Source organism: Marmota marmota, unplaced genomic scaffold (genome assembly GCF_001458135.2).
Source record: "Marmota marmota marmota unplaced genomic scaffold, marMar, whole genome shotgun sequence".
Taxonomy (NCBI): domain Eukaryota; kingdom Metazoa; phylum Chordata; class Mammalia; order Rodentia; family Sciuridae; genus Marmota; species Marmota marmota.
In genome coordinates, this window is record NW_025999932.1 from 26,349,517 (window position 1) to 26,370,979 (window position 21,463).

Here is a 21,463-nt window from a genome sequence, read left to right on the forward strand (position 1 = left end):
CTCCCAATTCTGGAGGCTGCAAGTCCAAGACCAAGGTGCTGACGGGGCTGGTTTCCTCTGCGGGCTCTGAGGAAGAGTCTGTCCCAGGCCTCTCTCCCTGGATTGTGGATGGTCATCTTCTCCACATGTTTTCACACCACTTTTCTCCACATGTCACCTCAGTGTCCAAATTTTCACTTTTTATAAGGACCCTGATCCTATTGGATTAGGGCCCACACTAACGACCTCATTTAACTTGATTGCCTCTGTAAAGATTCAATGCCATAAGGTCACATTCTGGGCTCTGAGGGTGAGAACTTCAACCTAAGTGTTTTGGGGACATACTTCAACCCATGACAATAGCAGCACAGTGCGGGAGTATGTGGTTGTGGGATTTTCAGTCACTAGGGAAGTGGTTATTCTAGTCACTTTCGAACTTTGGCACATTCTTTTTGACAGATGCAGGAGCACATTCTCCATTTGTTACCACAGCCTTGGTCTAGTACAGTGAGCTTATTTACTTGCTAACTTCTAGGAAGTTCATTTCAGAAACCAGTTTAAAAGGTTTGTCTCTGAAATTTTATATAAATAGATTTCCCCTGCTGAGAGTTCATTGCCTGGAAGGATTATTTTTTAGTTGATGCTGTTTTTTTTTTCCCCCTTACTTATTTTCAAGTTTATTTCAAACATTGTTTTAAAATACCTGAAAAAAAAATTTTTTTTTTTTTTTGGTTCTAGACTTAAAAGAAATTGTATTTGTCATCCAGAGCCAAAGTAATTCTTTTCATGCAAAGAAAGCAGAGCAATTGAAAAAGATCATCTTAAAAGAGGCTGCAAATCTTACACAGGTATGTGGAGATGGTTTGGAGTGTCTAATTATATATTTCTTCATATATTTTATGTTTTCCCAAACACCAAATCTGTAGAAAATCAATTTTATTTAGATGACAGTAACTCATCTGACTCATTTGGCTTATTTAATATTGACTCTTTGTTGTTGAAAATGCTCTCCTTAATTCCTAATGCTCAAAGCATCATATACTAAATTATTGTGCATGTGTGTATAATATTTATATATGTATTTAACCTAGAATTATACAATCGTGTAGGGCTTTGTATGGCTTTGCCATGAAGTCTGATAAAACAAAGTAGAAGAAATGACTTTTTAAAGGCAGGACTTAAAATAGAGATAATTATTATTCAGAATTTTGGTAACAAGTTCTAAAGGCAATTTTCATGTTGAAATAACATTTTCATTAATCTTAGTGTGGTGCTCTCTCTGTGAGCCTCTTAATCTGTTTTTTAATTGGATGTCATTAATTGAACTTTGATTTGATTTATAATGTAATATCCCAGAAGGATTATGGAGAGGAAAATCTATACATACAGGTACATTTTAATGACATTTAAAATAGACATGAGCTGAATCTAAAGTTGCTATGAATAATGGTGAGGTTTGACACAAAGGAAGATCTACTTTCTTGTACAGGAGTCCCCCTTTATTTGTAGGAATGTGTTCCAAGACCCCCAGTGGATGCCTGAAACTGCAAATAGTACCAAATTATATACTATATTTTCCCTTTACATACATATTTAGGATGAAGTTTAGTTTGTAAATTAGGCACAGTAAGAAATTAACAACAAAAACTAACAATAAAATAGAATAATTATAGCAATGCACTGTAATAATATTGTCAGCACCACTGTTGTTTTAAATTGTGCACCATTTTGAGTAGTATGATGAAATCTTGGACTATTTTGCTTAGTCCTCCTAGGACATGAACCATCCCTTTGTCCAGTGTGTCCTTGCTATATATGCTACCTGCTCACTAGTCACTTAATAGTTATTAAGTAAAGTAAAGGTTACTTGAACACAAACACTATAATTCCACAGCAGTCAGTCTGATAACTAAGTTGAATATTGTGACTAGTGGGTGGGTAGCATATAAAGCAAGGATACACTGGACAAAGGAATGATTTGTCCCTAGGAAGGACTCAGGAAGACAGCCCAAGATTTCATCATACTACTCAAAATGGTGCACAATTTAAAACTTCAGGAATTGTTTTTTTTTATGGAGTTTTTCATGTAACATTTTAAAATTGTGGTTGATCTCCAGTAATTTAGATCATAGATAAAGGGGGATTTGTGTATTGCTGTATATGTGCTTTCTTCTTTAACCAAGTGAAAAAAAAAAAACTTCCTTCAGGACCTTTGCACCAGATTGCTATGGCCTTCAAGACAGTATATTTGTCTGTATTCAAATTCTGTTTCTTAGTTTTCTTAAGAAAGAACTTTTTTGACAAGAGACATGTATGTTTGACTGATTGCTTTCTTCTCTTGGTGGGGGCTGGAAAATAAAGGGTCAGAAATATCAATGGAGTTAAGCATCCTTAACAATATTTGAGACAAAGACATTGCTGAGAGTAAGGTTTACTGTATTTTGTCTTTAAATGATTGACATAAACTTCAAAAACCTCTCAGCATCCCTACAAGAGCAAGCTCTCTAGGTTGCCCCATTTGGAACATTATAATTTCTCAGGGAGAGAAAAGAATTACATGCTTTTGACAGATTATTGTTTTTGGTAATCAGAGATTAGATGAGCCTCATAGGTTTAAAATTCATCTTTGTCCAGAAACCTAACTTTTATTTATTTATTTTTTAAACTGGGTCTTCCTGATCTCATGAGAGGGGCAGACATACAGCAACCTTGACTAGCTAAGGTCCATCAGTTCTGGTGGAGGCACTAGGGGGTGGCCAAATGCAGGCTGCTGCAAAGAGAGGAGCACCAGTATCCTGAATAGTCCTTCCGTTGTGTCCAGACAAACTTGAACTGGATCTAGCTTCACTGGACCTTGGCCACTAACCTAAATCATGTGACCACAATTACACAATATTGGCAGGTCAGTGTACAGTTAGGCATCGATTACTCATATATGAATTAAGGGTACCCTTTTTCCTGTGTGCCTGCCTGTTCTCAGAAATGCCTTCCATCTTGCAGAGAAAGACTCGTGTGTGGATTATGTGTCATCCCCATGTATTTAACCCACAGGAGTAACTTTTGCCATTAATGTGGATAATAACATTCTTTGCCAACAAAATCTAGTTGGTTGAATTTACCCCCATACTTTCTCTGCTATTTGTCTACTCTTATTTTTCTTCTTCTTTTGTGTAGATGAGTACACATCATTTCCCCTTCACTCATCTGGGAAGCTTAGTTTACAGGGCACCTTGGAGCAGAACAATGTTCCTGAGACTTGGTCTGCAGTGGGGATAAGGCATGAGAGTACTTTTTGGTGGGAAGTAATAGAAATTATATAAAAAATTATACAAAGAAAATTCTTTCTTTTTTTTTCTCATTAGGACAAAAGAGACTTGGGAGGGTCATTCTAGGGGCTGGATGTGCCTACCCTTCTTTGGAGGCTCTGCAAAAAGTAGGGCCTAGAGGTGCAAGATTGCTGGGTGATTAAAACTGACCATAGACCCTGTGGGAGGGTGGTTAAGGTTCTCATTGAAACAGAACATGACAAATTTTTATTTAGGAATGAAAAATGTGTGTTGGCTGGAGCTTCTTGGTGTCTCCCAGTGTTTTATTTTGTTAGTTTTTTGGTACTGGGGATTAACCCAGGGCCTAGTGCATGCTAAACACATGCTCTACCAATGAGCTTCATTCCCAGCCCCTTCCAGGATGGCAGGCAGCTGAGAGGGAGTGGATCCAGCAGAGTGGAGGAAGGCTTCCATGTTTCTTCCCCTTTGCCTGGGTAATTATACCAAAGCTTATTGACTGATGTTTCTGCCCCTGGATCCCAGCATTGTCTCCTGTCACTCAATTCTTTGAGCTTTGCTTCTCAGCAATTTCAAACTTCTTCTGGTCACCTTGCCGTGCCTCTGTGGCTCTGCAGGAGTTGAGCTTATCTTCCTCCATATCCCCAGGAGGCCTTTCTGTGTCCCTTCCTGACCCTCCCTTGCATAGCACTTTCTCTGTGGTCCCGCTTCTGTGTCTTGTACAAATTCTTTTGTGTACTTTTCACTTTGTATTATTGCTTGTTACCATTTTATCTTTCCTACAAATTTTGAGAGCAGAGAAAAGAATGTGTCTTATTAAGTTTTTGATTTCTCAGAACCAAGCGCAGTGTGTGTACTTAGCCTGAGTTTTCGGTGAATGTTAATTGAATTGCATCCCGAAATTCATTATCTCTTCTTTCTCAGAGCTGCTTTCTTTTCTATTGTAATAGGAGTTCCTTTTCACTTCTCTTCCAGACAGCATAGATACCTTTGGTCATGCACAGGCATACACATGCACCCAGGTGTACACACACACACACACACACGCATGTACACATATTGCATTAAGTCACAGGTTCTCTGAAGGCAGATGCTTCTTTGGATCTCTTCACAGCACTTTAGACAAAGGAAGTATCTAATATATGGTAGTCAAATTGCAAAAATTGTTTAAACACAGACAACATAAAAATGGTTTAAGGAAGGTAGAAGATTTACTTCCCCTCCCAAACAGCCCAGTCAGTGGTCAGGCTCAGGTAGGAGGCTCTACTCCAGGTTTCTTGCTCCAGGTTTCTTGGATATCTTGTCCTTGTCCACCTTGCAGTGTGTGGAGGACAAGGATGAGGACCTTGAAGTTATATATGTCCCCTTTCCTTATGTACCACTGTCCAGGACATAATCAGATAGGCATACCAAGGCTGAGAAACGCAAGGTCCGGTTTAGTGGCCTTGGGTCCAGCCAGAACTCAGGGGGTCTAACCATTAAAAGGAAGATGGTAGGATGGGTCCTGGGGAACAAACTGATGTCTCTGTTAAATTTAGGATTTTTTTTACACCTCAAGGACTCACCTAGTCTGTAGAAGAATTTATCTATGCATATCTCATCATTCAGTATTTACAGATTTACTATGGCAAAGTACTGGGAAGATGAAGATCAGCAAGATAAAGTCCAGGAGAGGAGACAGGCCCGTCAGCAGGCAATCTTACAGCAATGTGGGGGTGCCGTGATGGAAGAGTGCATAAAAGAGGGGTCCCCATCATGGCTGGGAGGGGAAGTGGGCAGCTAAAGAGGAGATACAGGGCTTAAGGAGGGACTTGTGAGAGCCAAGTCCTGCATATCAGGCTCCAGTTAGGTTGAGGTCAGGGATGGGAGGGGAGGCCAGCAGGTAGGACAGCCAGGTGAGAGGTGTGGAATGTGAGGGCCTGCCATTCTGAGAGGGTATCAGCTGGGATTCAGCCATATGGGAAGCCAGCCTGGGAAGGGAGATGGAGACATGGTCACAAGGAACTGTAGGTACCTGGGGAGCCAGGCCTTACTCAGGGCTTCTTAGGGGGCACTATTGGCATTTTAAGGACCATCCCTTTGATGTGTGAGATGTTTGGTGTCTCTGGCTCCTGGTATCCTCCAATCACTGTTACAGCTAGAGTGACCCCTGGTTGAAGCTTCCTGCTAGAGAGGTCCGTCGGGAGTAGACCTGGTTGGATATGTGTCTTAAGCCCAGCCTCCATTAACTGTGGGACAATGGTGTTAGGAGAGCCAAGACCAGGGTAGGGGCTTCACTCTGAGGCCGTCAGATTATCCTGGGGCAGGGCTGCTCAGGGGCATGGCCCATGCTGCTGGGCCTTCACCACAGCCAGTGGGGAAGCACTGGATCTGGACAGGAGTGACATGGAGGTTCATGGGCCAGATGGTAGGATTTAGGCATGGGCTGAGGAGAAGGAAGGATCACTCCCAGCTAGGACTCAGGTGAGGTAGTGCTGCTAAGTGAGGCTGAGGATGGCTCTTTGCAGGTTCAGTGGGGGAAGCTGACTGTGTGTTTGCAGAGGTCATATCCTCAGTGGTATTGTCAGTGGCCAGAGGCTGGGTATTTGTTTGAAGCTCATGAAAAAGGCTTGGCCAGGAGCTGGTGGACTTGAGCCTTAGCAACACATAGGGCTGGTATCTGGAAAGTAAAAGGGCAGTGGACCCTAGGGAAGACAGGTGTCTGGGGGCCAGGTAGAGCAAGGGCAGCCCTCTAGGAAGGCTGAGGGGTGGACAGAGAGGTGCAGAGAGAAGGGTGAAGTGTGATGCTGGGAACCCCAGGTTCAGTCTTTCAAATTGTGTCCAGTCCTGTGATGTTCTCCAGAGAGGCCTCTTAGGGCATCTCAAGCTGCCCATCTTACAGGGCTTTCTCCTGGGACTCCTGCCTGTGCGCTTACCCCAGGAAGCATCACAAACGAGTGTGTTGTAGCTGGCTCATGTTACTGTCATTATTATCTCCATTCTAATCTTTAATTGTGGTTCAGAAGCACCTATCACAAAATCAGCCCCTTAAGTGTGCAGTTTGGTAGTGTCAAGTACATTCAGGTTGGCAACCCATCTTCAGAACTTTTCATCTTGCCACACTAAGGCTCTGAACCCATCAAACAACAACTGCCCATTTCTCTTTCCCACAGCCCTTGACAACCACCATTCTACTTTCTGTCTCTGTGAGTTGGGATACTCTGGGTCCTTCACATGATGGAGCCATACAGAAATTACCCTTTAGTAATGGGTTTATTTCACTTAATAATGTCTTCAAGGCTCACTTGTGTTATAATGAATGTCTAAATATCCTTTTAAAAAAATGTTCAGTATTATTATTTTATTTTGACAGACTATGTTGTTGCTGGTAACCCCAGCGTACCATAATGGAAAATTTTATCTTCTGACACCTGGTTTCTGGGGTGCCCTTTGGCATTTTTCATGGACTCCCTTATGGTTAACTTGATACTGTGCATCTGCCCTGCCTTCAGACAGCAAACTGCCTTCATATTTCCCATGGCACCTAGTAGAATGTCAAATGTACAGTGTTAGAAACTGTATTTACATTGATGCATTTTTCTCAGCTTTCAAAACTCAGGAAAAACTTAATTCCTCAAAGTATTTTTCTTATACTTTATTTTATGCTTCTACTCAGTTTTGGTATGCGTGCACTATATTGTCTTTTATTTATATTTACACTTTGCAGCTTGGACAACCTGTTGAGTTAGGGGACTTAGATGGCCACTAGGTGGCGATATTGATATTACTTTTAAAGACGTGTAATTAAGTATTATCATTAAGCGACCCCCTCCAACATTTAATTTTTGTGATAGTAAACAGTCTATACTAAAGGGATAAGGAACCCTCCCTCTAATTACAAGATAGTCTGTTTTTATTTCAAAATTCTTTGCTTGCATGGAAGTCAGCTATGAGTACTGAAGGAGTTATCACAAACTTGAGCGCTGGGATTTAATTCATTCAAAACATGCTGAGTGTGCTGTCAAGGCCTAGGTAGTTTCATATTTGGATCAAGTCTTTAGGAAGTTAAAATGGCTAGCAAGATTTTAAAATTTGAAACTATACTTGATATTCCATCATTTTTTTTCTGTTTGTAGAGATTTTTATCATGTGATGAAAAGTCTAGTTTAGGGCTGGGACTGTAGCTCAGTGGTAGAGTGCTTCCCTTGTATGTGTGAGGCACTGGGTCTGATCCTAAGCACCACATAAAAAATAAACAAATAAAATAAAGGCATTCTGTCTGGATACAACTACAAAATTTTTTTTTTTTTTTTAATTCTAGTTTATTCCACGAATAGCATTTTAGAGATAGGACAAGCAGACAATTCTTGGGGGGCAATGATGATATGTCCTGCCCTGGAACTGCATGAAGATAGAGAAACAATATCAACTTGTGAGAAATAAATGCTGAAATGCATAGGTTGGTGGGGGGGGGGCGTGCAATGTCATCTTAAAGAGACAGAATGGCCCCCTAATTGAGGTTTAACTGGGACCTTTTTCAAGAAATTGATATGCTCTTGAAAAAGAATTGACAGCCCAGTCTGCTGTGGAAGCTGGGATAAGGGAAATCTAAGAGGCAGATACTGTCTCTTCCGGGGAGGACCACAGGGTGTGGCAGTGTGTGCTGTACTAATGTGTGAGATGTATGGGGCCCTCCTGTCATGGGGTCCTGAATTAGGAAGTCTTCAGATTGTAAATTTTGGTTTCTCCATAGATTTTCCCACTGTGAACATTCACAAATGTCGCTGGGTGAGGGGGGAAAATCAGTAGTTAATTTTAACCATTTGCATATTTATTTGATAGCTCAAAATATCTATGCCTCCCACAATACCAGATGTCTGAACTGCTGTTTATTTATTCATTACTCCTGTCAGGTTGCACTTGACTAGAAAGTCTGCCAAAAAATTAAAGTGCAAAAATTTAATGGATTCTGTGATTATGCATCTGCTTCTACATATTCTCTTTGCTTTGGCAAGTCATTACCTGTGCCTGTTTTGCCTGAAGGTGCTAAAATGCAGTCTTATTATAAACACAAACATTTTTCATCATTACAATGGGAACAAAAAAGACCAAACAACCAAAAACAAAACAAAAAAAAACCCAAACAGGAGCCTAAACTAACATTCTATCTGAAATTTAAACTGTATTTTTTGTTGTTACAAGAGGGGTGAAACTTTTCCTCATTTTCTGAGATAGTTTGGATCCTTATAGGTTGTCATTCCCATCTCCAGTTTTGAAGCTTGTAATGCAGTATATAGTCACTTTGAAGTGTATATGTTACATGTTTTTATAATTTTTTCTAATCATTAAGTCAGCAGACTTTATTGACTATTATTCTACATGGAGAAGGCTGTTCTAGATAGCTGTGGTGCAAAGGCTTAAAAAGGAATTTAGAAAGGATATTTCAGTTGTGTGAATTACTTATAAGATGGTACATTTTTTCATACCATAAGTGAGGTTTTCTTACATGGAAATTAGAAGTACAGAATAAGTGTACTAACGTATTTAATCAGTAATTGGTAATTGAGCATTGGTAGTTGTATTAGGCACTTTTGTCTGTAGTAAAAGAACACCTGTAGATAATACACAGGGTCCTTGAGAATTCTGATACATATCTGAAGCCATTTAAGAAGCGTAACATTTTGTAAAAATATGAGTTGATATCATGCTAATTGTGCATGTGAAGCCAGAATGGATAAAGAGAAGACTTTGGTGAAATCAAAGAAAAGGAAAAATTAGAATATAGTTCTGGAAGGTGAAGACCTGAGTTGCTGTGGAGGTCAACTTTTGTGATGCCAACGGAGACTGGAGTTTGTGCAGGCACCACTTGCCTGGTTTCACATGCATAATTCACATGATACTAACTCACGTCTTGACACAGTGCTGTACATCTTGGCTTCAAATAGATATCACAATTGTCAAGAGCCTCATGGATTGTCTTCTCAAGTCTTTTTACTATAAAATTTGTGCAGACACCATTTGCATGCACAAAGTATGTGTTTGGAGCACTAGTGATCCTTTTAGGTTACCATGAAGGAAAAAGAAGATTGAGAATATGGGGTGTGTGGCTGATCAATAGGGGGTTCCCAAAGGCATGTCTTCAGATAGAGGAAGAGAGATTTTGAAGAAGTGCCACTTTTTTCCCTGAGTTCTTTTTTTTTTAAATTTTATGTTTTTTTTTTCTTTTTAAAATTTTTGTTTTAATTAGTTATACATGACAGTAGAATGCATTTTGACACATCCTACATAAATGGAGTATAACTTCTCATTCTTCTGGTTCCTGAGTTCTTTTTTCCCCCCTCCCTCCATTACAGATGACAGGGTAATGTGAAATTTTAAAGATTGATCATTTTAAGAGATACGCAGTCAAAAAGCAAATTGGAGGTGAAATCTGTCAGCTGAGTTTGTGGGACACTCTTTTAATAAGTCAGGCACTTGGATTTATTTTGTTTTAAATGTCTATTATGTGAACAGCATCTGTGTGCCAATTATGATTTGACTTCTATTTTTTGAGTGTAACAAAATCCTTCCTGAAGGGATGTTTATGTGTCAGCTTTTATTTTTTATTACATGAAATGGGAGAAAACAGCTCAGTCTTGGGGGACGACTCTTTGGAGTGTCTTGAATTTTCGTTAGGGTGGAAAGAAAGGCTGTCATCCGCGCCTCTTTAGTTTTTCCTTCTTATCCTACACTGAAATAACCTTTCCTAGAGCTTCAGAAGTATATGAATCACCTGCCTAAAATTATCAAAACCCATTATTGTTCTCCAAAGGAATTTCACAATAAGATTAAGCTGGGAATAATAAAGGGAAGAAAATGAAGGGCTTAATTGTGTTGTTTTGGGTAGGCACTAGTAAAACATCGATCCAGGCACCCTTTGAAGAATCTGAAATGGGAACTTTAACCTTAGCACAAGTTGAAGGTCGTGTGTGGTCAGGGAATTGTGTGGGAACAGGAAGGTAAGGCCCTGCAGAATGAGGAGTTAGAGGCAGAGGACAGAGTGTGGAATTAAGGTAGGACTGGGGAAATGGGCAGAACCATGGATACATTATGTTTCTGTTGTTTTTTTTTTTAATTTTTATTTTAGTTGTAGATGGACACAATGCCTTTGTTTTATTTATTTATCTTTTTATGTGGTGCTGAAGATTGAACCCAGGACCTCAAATATGCTAGGCAAGCAAGCTACCACGAGCTCCAGCTCCAGCCCTATATTTCTGTTTTTTTTAAGGCAATTTGCCAAAAACATAAAATAATTCCAAAAGTGGGAGATGATTATTTGTGGGGCGGGGGGCGGAGGGAAGGCAGGGAATGAGGAACAAATATTAGATGACCCGTTCAGCTTTAGGACAAATGGAGCTAACATAGCTGCTTAGAAACCTCTCCATCCTCCCCACCCCTAAGTATATAACTTTTGAAGGGAACAGACATTTCTAATTTTGTTGCCTTCTATTGCGAGGAGACTCTAATCCTTATTTAAAATCTGGCAGAATCTCAACCTTACAAATAAATTATACTTTTTTTGCTTGTTCGCAGGAAAGTTTTGGAAATCACCATGTTCTGGAGATGAGTTCATCAAGCCTTGGCTCATTAGATCTAAAAAAAAAAAAAAAAAAAAAAAAAAAAAAAAAAAACCAAACCCTAATTTCCATAAAATAAGCCAGGAGAGCTGGCAAAACCTTTAATAGATTAGTGTGAAGAAGCCTGAGAAAGGTGGGCTGGTGCTTTCTATTTTTAGAAATTTGCTTTATTGGAGACAGTGTGAAGTACTTCATTAAAAGGTTAGCTTTGAGAATCATGTATGTGATTTATGGCCTCATCTTTTTGAGGCTATCATTAAACTTTCCTTTTGAGATGAAAGCAATTGAATGTTTAATTACTTACTAAAAGTCCTTTGCAGGGAGGTACAAATTGTCAGGTGTTATGTAGTCATATTCATAGTTTTTTTTTTATTAAACTGGATACTTTATTATATTGCTGTTGAATAAGAATTTATTCATGTATTCACTTAATAAATATCTGTCAAACATTCACTTTGTGAAAGGGCATGGGCAGGATGCCCCAGGAGCAAACAGATTGTTTTTACACATTCTTTCACTAAAATAACACTGTTGCTTTTCACATATACAACTGGCATTCTTAGAAGCATCTTTTGTACGTGTCTTTACCTAGTATATTCTGTGCAGCACAGGAAATAGAACATTGCAACTCAAGGTAGGTTTGCCCAGCAATGATGACATCTTTGTGCTATTTGAAAGACCATGTTATGAACTCATGAGTCTATTTTGGCTGCCCAGTCTTTGAACCCCTTCCTTATCCTGGAGACCCCTCCTGTGACTCTGGAGGAAGCCAGAGCTTGACTACTAAGGGGGCAAAGGCCAGATGTTGTCTCCCTGAGTGCATAGGGGGGAGGCCCTGCGATGGGTCGGCATGGTCAGTTGGATGTTGTCAAGCAGGGTTTTGAATCTGGAGCTAGGGTCCCAAAGAAGAAGGTCACTTTAGAACTCTCTTCTGGTGGTGACATAGGGGCTAGTGGTGACAGTGGGGTCAAGTTAAGAGCCAGAGCATGCAAGTGTATAGAGGAGACAGGTGCTTCATGCAGGTGCAGATGGGACCTTGAGTGTGATGTCCAGCAGAGGTGGCCTCCCCAGGCTGTGGGTCACTGTAGACGGCCACACCCTGTGCCAGGTGCTGGACATGGCACTTGCCTTCCCTCCAGGATTCCCATTCTCGTCAGGGGAACATGCCGTTCCAGCAGCTGCATTGCTGCCTAAATCCCTGCAGACTTGAGAACACAGGCGAGCACACCTCCACCCCTGCCTCGAAAGGCAAGCAAGGGTTTATGGCATTTGAACTAAGCCTTGAAAGAGTTAAGAGTCTGCAAGAGTCCTCCCGCAGGCAGCTGTGAGAACTCCCATGGATGGAGGCAGTGAACCAGGGGTCTCACCGAATGTGAGTGAGTGCATGAAAGGAAGGAGGATGAGCTCCTCTGGAGAGTTTGAGGAGCTGGGGAAGAATCTAGTTTATGGGGCTGGAGTTGGAAAGTGGAGTCAGAATCAAAGCCGACTTTTATTGATTCTCATCAGCATCATTTTTATTTCATGCTCACGTTGTTGCCCTGTTGTCTGCTGTTTCCAAGCATGAGCTCATTTAACTGTGAGTGACTGTTATTCTTCCCGATTTGCAGCAAGGAAGCTGAGACATAGATTAAGTGATTTTCCCATGCTCACATCACTCCTGTGTGGTGGAGCCAGGCCAGCATCTGTTCTGATGGGCTCCAAAGCTCTTCTCTGCACTGCTGGCGGGGCTGGAATCACCCGCACAGCAGCTCAGCCTAGCAGATGGGTGGAAGTGATTTCTTTGTCGGTCAGTAAACTGTGACCTTTCATCCTATCCCTTTACCTGGCTTTATGTCTTTATGGCATTTGTCCCTGACATTTTCTGGTAGATTTATTTACTTACTATTTGTCTCCTTCATTAGAACATGAGATCCAGGAGGACAGGGACTCTGTTTTTATCACAACTGTTCACTTTGTCCCTAGAACAATGTCGGCCACATAGTAGCTGCTCAGCAAATATTGTAAAACAGTAGGAGTCTTCACACCATTACCATGTGTGAAGTGTTTGGCCGGTACTAACTTATTTGATTTTGTTATCTCATTAGAAATTGAGATAGAGCCCCAGCTGGGTTAAGGAACTTCTTCAACATCACAAGCCTAGAAAAAAAATAAAAGCTAGGATTCAGATGCAAGTACTTAATCTTCAGAAATCAGGTCCTTAAATGCTAAGCTTTACTGCTTTTCTGAGAGAATGAATGATTAGTTAAGACAGATTTATATAAGCCATAAAATGTACTTAGTAATGTATTTCAAAGTAAATAGCTTGTCAAGTAAAATTTATAAATAAAGATGCCATATTTTTCTTTTTAGGAAAGGACAATTAATGAGTAAGACAGGGGTCTGGAAAAAGCAAAATAGTACATATATTTTTAAATGTAGACTCAGATTCCTGGAAAGTGTATTATTATAGCATCACTTATAATCTACTGGACCATAAATGAATACTGGATTTTAATGGCTAGTAAATCTGTCTCCAGTATGTTCCAAACAGCATTTTACACATCCCTTATCTTCATAAGATGTACTTACCTCTTATGGAAGAAACTGTAATAATAAACAGATGTTAATTTTCATCATAATTTATTTGTTAGTTTTAAAAGCTCAGTTCAGTGCCTCAGAACTATATGATAGTTCGAATTTGGAATTACAGTTTAACTGGAATTGGTCTTGAAATAGAATTCAGTCTTTTAGAACCTCTGCCTAATACTTAACAAATGTATTGGCTTTTGCTTTCTAATTTAGCATTCAGTCTGAACGAGACAGTCCATATTCTTATAAGCATAGAGGTTAGATTAAGGTAAGTCCAAATTGCAAATACTAGGAAATTGTCTCCTGACCAAAGGAGAGATCAACAGCTAAATCGTTGAATTCTTTCCAGATATAGGCAAAAGTGTTTCAAAGTCAATTGTACCAAATAATTAAAGTTATCTATGATATTTTAAATATTCATGTTTTAATCCATTTTCAAACATTGACTTTTTCATTCCTGCAATCAACATTTCATTTGCTTTCCCTTTTCTGTCACCTGCTCACATTTTATCATTTAATTTCTAGCCCTTTCATGCTTGCAACGGTTAGGACATTTTCTCATTATGGGTGGAATTTTGCATCACCTTTTAGATTTGAAATAGTAGCAAGGTCTGGTGCTTAGGCATCATTTAAATTGATATCAGATGATTGCTGCATACAGGAGTGCCTTTACCATCTTCCAAACAGCTCCCGATAATGTGCATAGAACATTTTCTTACTCTTCCCTTGATTTTTTTTTTCATTTGAAATCTCTTCATCCCTATCCAATGACTTATTGAAAAACCCTTGCTTTGAAGCTTAAAGTGTTGCAAGATGGTGGCATAGCCCTTTTAGAGGAGGTCTCAATCATACAGAACATCTGTGACTTTAACTCCAAGTGGTAAGAAGATCCGATCATCTGATAGAAGATTTAATTGTGACCTTTTTGATTTTTTATCTCAGAAGCACTAATACATCTCCATATGTGTGTGTGTGTGTGTGTGTGTGTGTGTGTATGAGAAGAATAAAAGTTCTTGGGCCTTTCGAGGATTAGTAGATTAAAATTTATTTATACTTAAGATGACTATGGCTTACTCTATGGTAAATCAAAATTAGGATTCTGAGTGTGAAGGTAGAACCTACTTTATGTTTTGGAGTGCTCACACACCTTTGGAGCCTGTTCTCGACAAGTGTGCAAGTTTTTGAAGTGTTTCTATTTGGAGATACAAGGAGAAGAACCTCAGTGGCCCTTGTTGTGGTCACAAATAGAAGCCTCTATGAAATCCATTGTATACTTTAGTGAATAAAAGCTAACAAAGCCAGGGATGATTTTGATCCACTAATAATCCACAGGGTTTATTTCATTCTAGGATTTGACTCCTTTGTTCTGATGAAACCATTGTGGCATTTTTATTGTGGTGGGGGAAGTTATTCATAAACTTATCTCCTGGTATCCGTCAGGAAAGCAGACTTGCGGTGGAAGAGGGAAGCCAGTTAATATCTGAGTTAATAATTGTTAATATTATACATGTCCTATAAGTAGGATGTGCATACTTGTTTGGAAGTCACATTTTGAGTTGCATTTATTTTCCCTCAATTTTTAAAGAAAGTTAACTATATTTTAACTCCTAAAGGACTCTTAAAATGTATATCTCATCATTCTATCATCTTGATACAAATATTTTCATTTTCTTGTTCCCTTAGTTCCTGTTCGTATATGAATTTGTTTTAATGTCGAAATCGTGTCTATTTTTTCCCATTTAACATAAAGATATTTCCACTGTTAAAAAGTTTTCATCATAATTTTGGTTCTTACTTTGTAACTCATTAGCACTTATCTTTATGTAAAACTTTAAAAAGTACTTGCTAAATTTCTTTTCTTGTCTAGTTCACATTAGCATCCACTCATCATTATTTCAGTTTTATGCAAATAGTAATATCATTAGTTTCTTTACATATGAATGTTTGCTCTTATATAATCCTTCATGAATATGTGTGTGTGTGTGTATGTGTGTGTGTATATATACATACATATATATAGCAAGTTTTAAAAGACAATGAAAATTACTGCATAATTCAGAAGTGACAGTAGGAAAGGCCTGAATTATTTATCTTGTACTCTCTTGGGTAAATGCTAATTTATCCTTTAAGTTTGCTTTTTTCTAATGTGCCACATTGTTTGCCTGATTTAATTTGATTACTGTTTTTACATTTCATATTTGTACTTGAAAGTTGAAATAAATACTATATAAATGAAAGCAACGAGGTTTATTTGATATTCGATTCCAGTGATTTATGATAAAAACTATCTTTAAGTAATAAATATATATAAACTTGAAGATTGATGTGGAAACCACATTGGTGCACTAACTAAATATTTAAGATTTATTCTTAAATTGTGTCTGTGTTGATGGTAACTGGAACATAATCTTATAACTAGTATAAACACAGGATATAATAAGTTTGTTGGAAGAGGAGGTGTAGTCATAGCAGATATGAAGACTTTTGGCTTTGGTAATGACTTGAAACATAGTGAATAGTGCTTTCCTTCAAAGCTAACACCCATATCCTTAAAACATTACTCTCTGTACATATATATGCATATTTATTTCTGTAAACCACAACCACAGTTGTGCCTTATTTCTGTATCTTAGTTCCTTCTATATTTATAAATTTGAAGATTCCAACATTATGTTATCCCTTTTTTTGCTTGAGTAATTAAGAAGTACAGGTCTAGTATTCAGGCCCAACTTTTCATTTCTGTGGTGCTTTAAAGTACTTTTAAATGTTATTATTTTTAAATCACTTTAAACAAATAGTTGTGTTTTTTTAGCATGAGATAGATTAGATATTGTGTCCTCTTGTTTAGCCACAGGGTTTTATTTAACCCATTTTACATATCTTGTGTATAAACAAAAAACTGAGTTATCCTGACTGCTTCCCCTGGGCTCTTGCCTTCTAGTTACCTTTGCAAATCTGCCAATTTCCAGTTAGTACTGAGTGTCCCTGAAGGCCCTCCTTGTGTTTCTTGAGCACTGTCGGGTGTCTGGGTGGTTGTTTAGATTCATCCAAGATACTTCACTTGCAGTAGCTTCTGAAGAAAACGAGAAAGAAGAGACCATTGTGAAGAATAACCTGTTTGGTCTCTAGATGTACCTGTCTGTATCTTTTATATTTTTGGGAAGGGGAACTGGTCAGTTGCATTCTTTTCTTTGAACACTGGGGTCAAGAATCTGATCAGTTGTATTTATTTTCTTCGTTCCTTGTGTTTTTAGGAGCTGCCTACAGTCCTCCTTCTTCATGAGCTGGCTCAGCAGGAAGGAGCATGGACCATACTCCCCCTGTTACCGCAGTACGTGCATTTAACGCCAACGTGTCAATTACTGACATTTCAACCTGACGACTTTTGTGCTCCCTGGTTTTCTTATTAAGAAGGTGTTTTTCCTCAGTCAACAAGTGAAGTGAATTTGAGTTTTATTTTTTATGATTACCATATTACACAGTTTTCTTGATTGGTTCTTATTCATACATAGCTTTTAATTGTAAATGTGCTGTATTCTTAAAAGATTGAATGCTTCAAGTTGATATTTGAAAATTATTTTTCTTGTGAACTGGTGTTGTTATGGAGATAATTAACTTTAAGAACTCTGGCTGCTCTGTAGGCGATTGGTGTATGGCTTTACTATAAGTCGAAACTCTAGACGTTGAAGAAGAGTTGAGAGGAAAAACCCTCTATTGTCGACCGTTCTATTTGAACTTCATCCATTCCTTACCTACCAGTTTTAAGTCTTACTATAAACTCATTTTACACAGATGATGACTGTAACTTATTTCTTTTTGTTAGCTTTTCTGGAACATATAGCCGCAATTCATCATGGATTTTCTTCTGTGAAGAGGAGACAAGGATAGAGATTCCCAAACTCTTAGAAACACTCAGACGATACGATCCATCTAAGGTGAGTAAACTTCAGTGCTAGTATGTATACTTTCCAGCCAGTGCTTCAGAGAAAATGTTTAATTTTGATTAAGAGGCGTTAGAATAAAGACAATTAATAATTGTAATAAATTCTAATAAAGACAATTAATTTAAAGTGAAAAGGAATGAAGGAATAGGTGAATATCTGGAAGCTATGTTAAAAAAATTCTCTGGGAGGCTTATGGCTTATGGAGAGATGGAATGTAGAGTGAGCCATTATACATCCCCAATGAAAAAAATCTATTTATATGTGCTAGCAATTTCAGAGTCAAAAAACTACACAGAAGAGTTCATAAACAGTTTACCCTAGAAATAAATTTAAATTGGTTATTTTTATTTTTACTAATCAGGAAGTATATGTATTATTTTATATAGAAGGATTTTTGAGTACCAGCAGTGTGTTAGGCACCCTGGACAGCAGGAGCTAGGATAACACAGACAAGGATCCTGACCACATGGATGGTATAGAATAGGTGCCTTTAGTGAATCAATTACAGTTAAAAGAGATCTAAAATAAGGAGAAGCTTGAGAGGCCCTGAGAAGCATATAACAAGGTGTTGAGCCTAATCTGGGAGGGTCAGGACAGCAAAGGATGCTCACTCTCATCTGAGTCCTGCAGGATGAGCAGGAATCAGCAGAAGAGGATGTTCAGGCAGAAGGAACTTATTTGAGAAGGACTGAAGTGAGAAGGAATGGTTCTTGCATTCGAGGGATTCAGTGAAGTTCACAGCCACTTTCATATTTTCAGGTCTTATTTTGTATAGATTTGATCCAGCAATGGGATCTTGTTTCCCTCTGAATCCCTAGCTTTGAGCAGAGGGTTGAACATTTAGGAGGGGTCAATCACCCTTTGTGAATGGCTGAAAATCCTAAAATATCAGCTTTCCTTCCAGATTGTGTTCAAAGGCTCAGAGGGCTTAAAAGGCTGCCCTGGACATAGGTCAAGAGTCAATCAAGGGACTGGAGATATAGCTCAGTTGATAGAGCGCTTGCCTTGCATGCACTAGGCCCTGGGTTCAATCCCCAGCACCACATTCAGTTCTCTTAGAGAAGCCCAGGTTGCAACCTGGTTGCTTTATGGGATCCTTTAGACTTGGGATAAGCAGAATTGGACCCTTTCTGGTACCGCTAGTTACCTACGCCACCCGGAAGCCCACTCTAGAGAAGAATGTGGTTTAATGACTTTCTGGGGAATGAAAGGCCAGTTCTGGCTTCCTGCTTGGTTTGTTGATATAGATGTAAAGAAGGGCAGCGGTGGTGATCAGATTAAGTTCTCAAATATGGGGTAGTCTGTTACTATAATATAAACCATTGATTTTGATGATCTTTAAAAGCTGGAAGGATCTACATGGTTTCTCTTTTTTGCTTTTGATTTTGGGAAGGTATAGATATAATTGGATGAAAAGGTTGTTAGGTGAAAAAACAAAGTCTTCAAAGAAGAGAAAAGTTATGAACCCGACTCCTCCAGTCTTTTGAAATGATGCTAACCAGCATCTGTGTACTTGGTTGCCATGTTTTATATAAATCCTTCATTAAGCTTTTATGCTTTTTTTTTTTTTAACTTGAGAAAAACTCCCAAATCTTTTTTAGGATGTAGGAGTTTCAGTCTCCTCCTGGTGTTTGGTTCACCTGGAGATTATTTTTCCATTATCCATGGCTCTAATTCTGTACAGGAGATGGTGACTCACTGTGCTTTTTAATGAAAATTGGGATGATAAATGTAAAAGTTCAAAACAAGTTCATGAAAAGCAAGTACAGAACAGAGGTGAAATGAGATGTTTTTTCCCTCTTTTCTGAACTCTGCCTCCGGGAGAAAAATGTCTAGGATGCTTTATTTCTTTTGAAACTAACATTGAGGAATAAAGATTACATAATTTGAAGTGAGCTCAAACCCATATGATTTTTTTAACCCCTTTATTCTTTTTTCCTAAGATTTAAAAATCTTAGGAAAAAAAGCACAAAGCAAGCCTGACTTTGATATTGACACAAATAAGCCACATTGAAACAATAACTATATAATGTGTTAGAAATCAGGTCTTTTGTTTGCTTCTAATATTTTCCTTTAATATCATTCAGCCATTCTTACAAATGCAAATTTATGTTGTTTATACAGTATTTTAAATATAAAAATAAATCTTTATTAAATGATCTCTGCTAAATGGCCTTCCTAGGTGGTTTCTATAATTTTCCATATCTTGTTTGTTGTCTTTTTTTCCCCAAAGCACGCTTTTCATGGGTGTGTGTTTGATGAAGTGTATTGACTTCTTGTATTTATTTTTAATAGAGGTGAAATGTCCTACAGTGTGTATCACTATCCTCTCTGTGAAGCCATTAAAGTCATGAAAAAAATAGGGGGTTTGGCTCTTTCCATAGATTCTATATTAGTTACTTCCTTAAAGTTGTGTATAGCCTGCACAAAAATATTGAAAAACATTCTTACATAGTTTATAATAGATACACACTGCAATTAGGAGATAAAATATGACAACATGTTTTACATAAAATTGTTTGGAATGAGAGATTTTAGTATTAAAAGATTGGTAAGAAGGTTGCCAAAATATACCAAGGTGTTTATTTTCTTTATAGGCTATAGAGGCATGGTATGATAAATGGGTGATTTTCTTTTTTAAAAATGTTTATTCTAATTAGTTATACATGAAAGTAGAATGCACTTTGATACATCATAGATGGAGTATAATTTCTCATTCTTCTGGTTGTACATGTTGTAGAATCCCACCAAAGATATTTTCACTGGGTATCGTTTCCTAGATGGGCAGTCATTCTTTAGTCTTTAGTCACTGTAAGGATGTTGTACCATCGTCTTAACCTCCCATTATTTCACTTGAGAAGTCAACTGTTTATCTTTTTTTTTATTCTGTTGAAAGAGATGTTGTACACATTTGCCTCCTTCCTTGAACACTCTTCACTAGCTGCTTTTTAAATTTCTCTATCTTTGGATTTCGATAGTTTTACCATTATGTGCTTGTGTGTGGTTTGCTTTTGTTCATCCTGATTTGAATTTATAGAGATTCTTAAATCTATGGCTTGATGACTTTGGTTAGTTTTAGAAAGTTCTAAGCCTGTATTCAACTAGTGCTTCATTTTCCTCCCCTCTCTTTTCATATCCTTGGTTTCCAATTTCATGAATTTTTCTGTCTTTTCAATGTACCTCATATGGCCTTAAGTGCTTTTCTGTATTTTCCTCCTTTTGGTGCCTCAGTCTGGATATTTCTTCTCTTCCATTATGTTTAATATCTTTTTGAATTAATCATTCAGTGTTAGTATTTCCATTTGATTCTTGTTTATAGATTCTAGTTCTTTGGTGCAGTTCTCCATCCTTTCGTCTGTTTTCTTAAACATATTAATAATGTTGAAAGTTTTGCTTGATAGCTGCAAAATTGAATTTACCTGTGCATCTGTATTTTTCACTTAATCTCTTTGTTTTTGATTTGGCCTTATTTCTTGTCCTGCCTTTTAGTTTTTGACTGAATGCTACATATTTTATGTGAAAAATTAAGGAGGCTGTGGATGTTAGAAACTTTCTTTCTGTGGATGATAGAAACTTTCTTTGGGAGAATATAATATTCTTCTGTGTCACAGGCCAGGTTTGGGTAAGTCTGTTTACAGATCACCCTTACTCTTAGCACCCTTTCATCCTGGTAGGGTCTTCCCAGAACCATAGACTGCCAAAGGCTTTGCTCAGCTTTTTAGCCTTTCCACTTCTGCTTCCTGTTTGGTTCTTATTTTTTTACTTTTTTTTTTTTTTTTTTTTTTTGTGCAGCTGAGGTAGTTGAGTGAAAATTGCATGCCAAAGCTTACCTCTTCAGTCCAGTAAGATTGCAGAAGTTTCTAGCTGCAACTTCTGCTACATGCTAGCCACAGCTCAGAAGCCAGTAAGTTTCCTGTGGGAAAGAAGAGGCCAATCTTGGGTTCCCACAGATGGGTTTTTCAATTGTGAAATTTTAGCCCTTCACATCCTGTCTGCCTTTGTTGTTTTCCAAGGACTTCAATCATTTGTGTTACATATTTCTCCAGCATTCATACCTGTTTTTAATGGTGACATAGATCTAATCCAGGCTATT

At 38.2% G+C, this 21,463-nt stretch overlaps 1 protein-coding gene across 4 annotated transcripts in view; it reads left to right on the forward strand.

The window, feature by feature from the left end:
- The window catches only part of B3glct (beta 3-glucosyltransferase), a 107,778-nt gene that overhangs the window by 32,897 nt on the left and 53,418 nt on the right, over positions 1–21,463 (forward strand). For 2 of the 4 annotated variants that reach the window (XM_048800787.1, XM_048800788.1), the window contains exons 4-6: positions 712–827; positions 16,681–16,757; positions 17,250–17,361. In XM_048800787.1, coding sequence (XP_048656744.1) covers positions 712–827; positions 16,681–16,757; positions 17,250–17,361 — 305 coding nt within the window. The remainder of the gene's footprint in view (positions 1–711; positions 828–16,680; positions 16,758–17,249; positions 17,362–21,463) is intronic. The other 2 variants (XM_015484190.2, XM_048800789.1) reach the window with 1 other exon arrangement.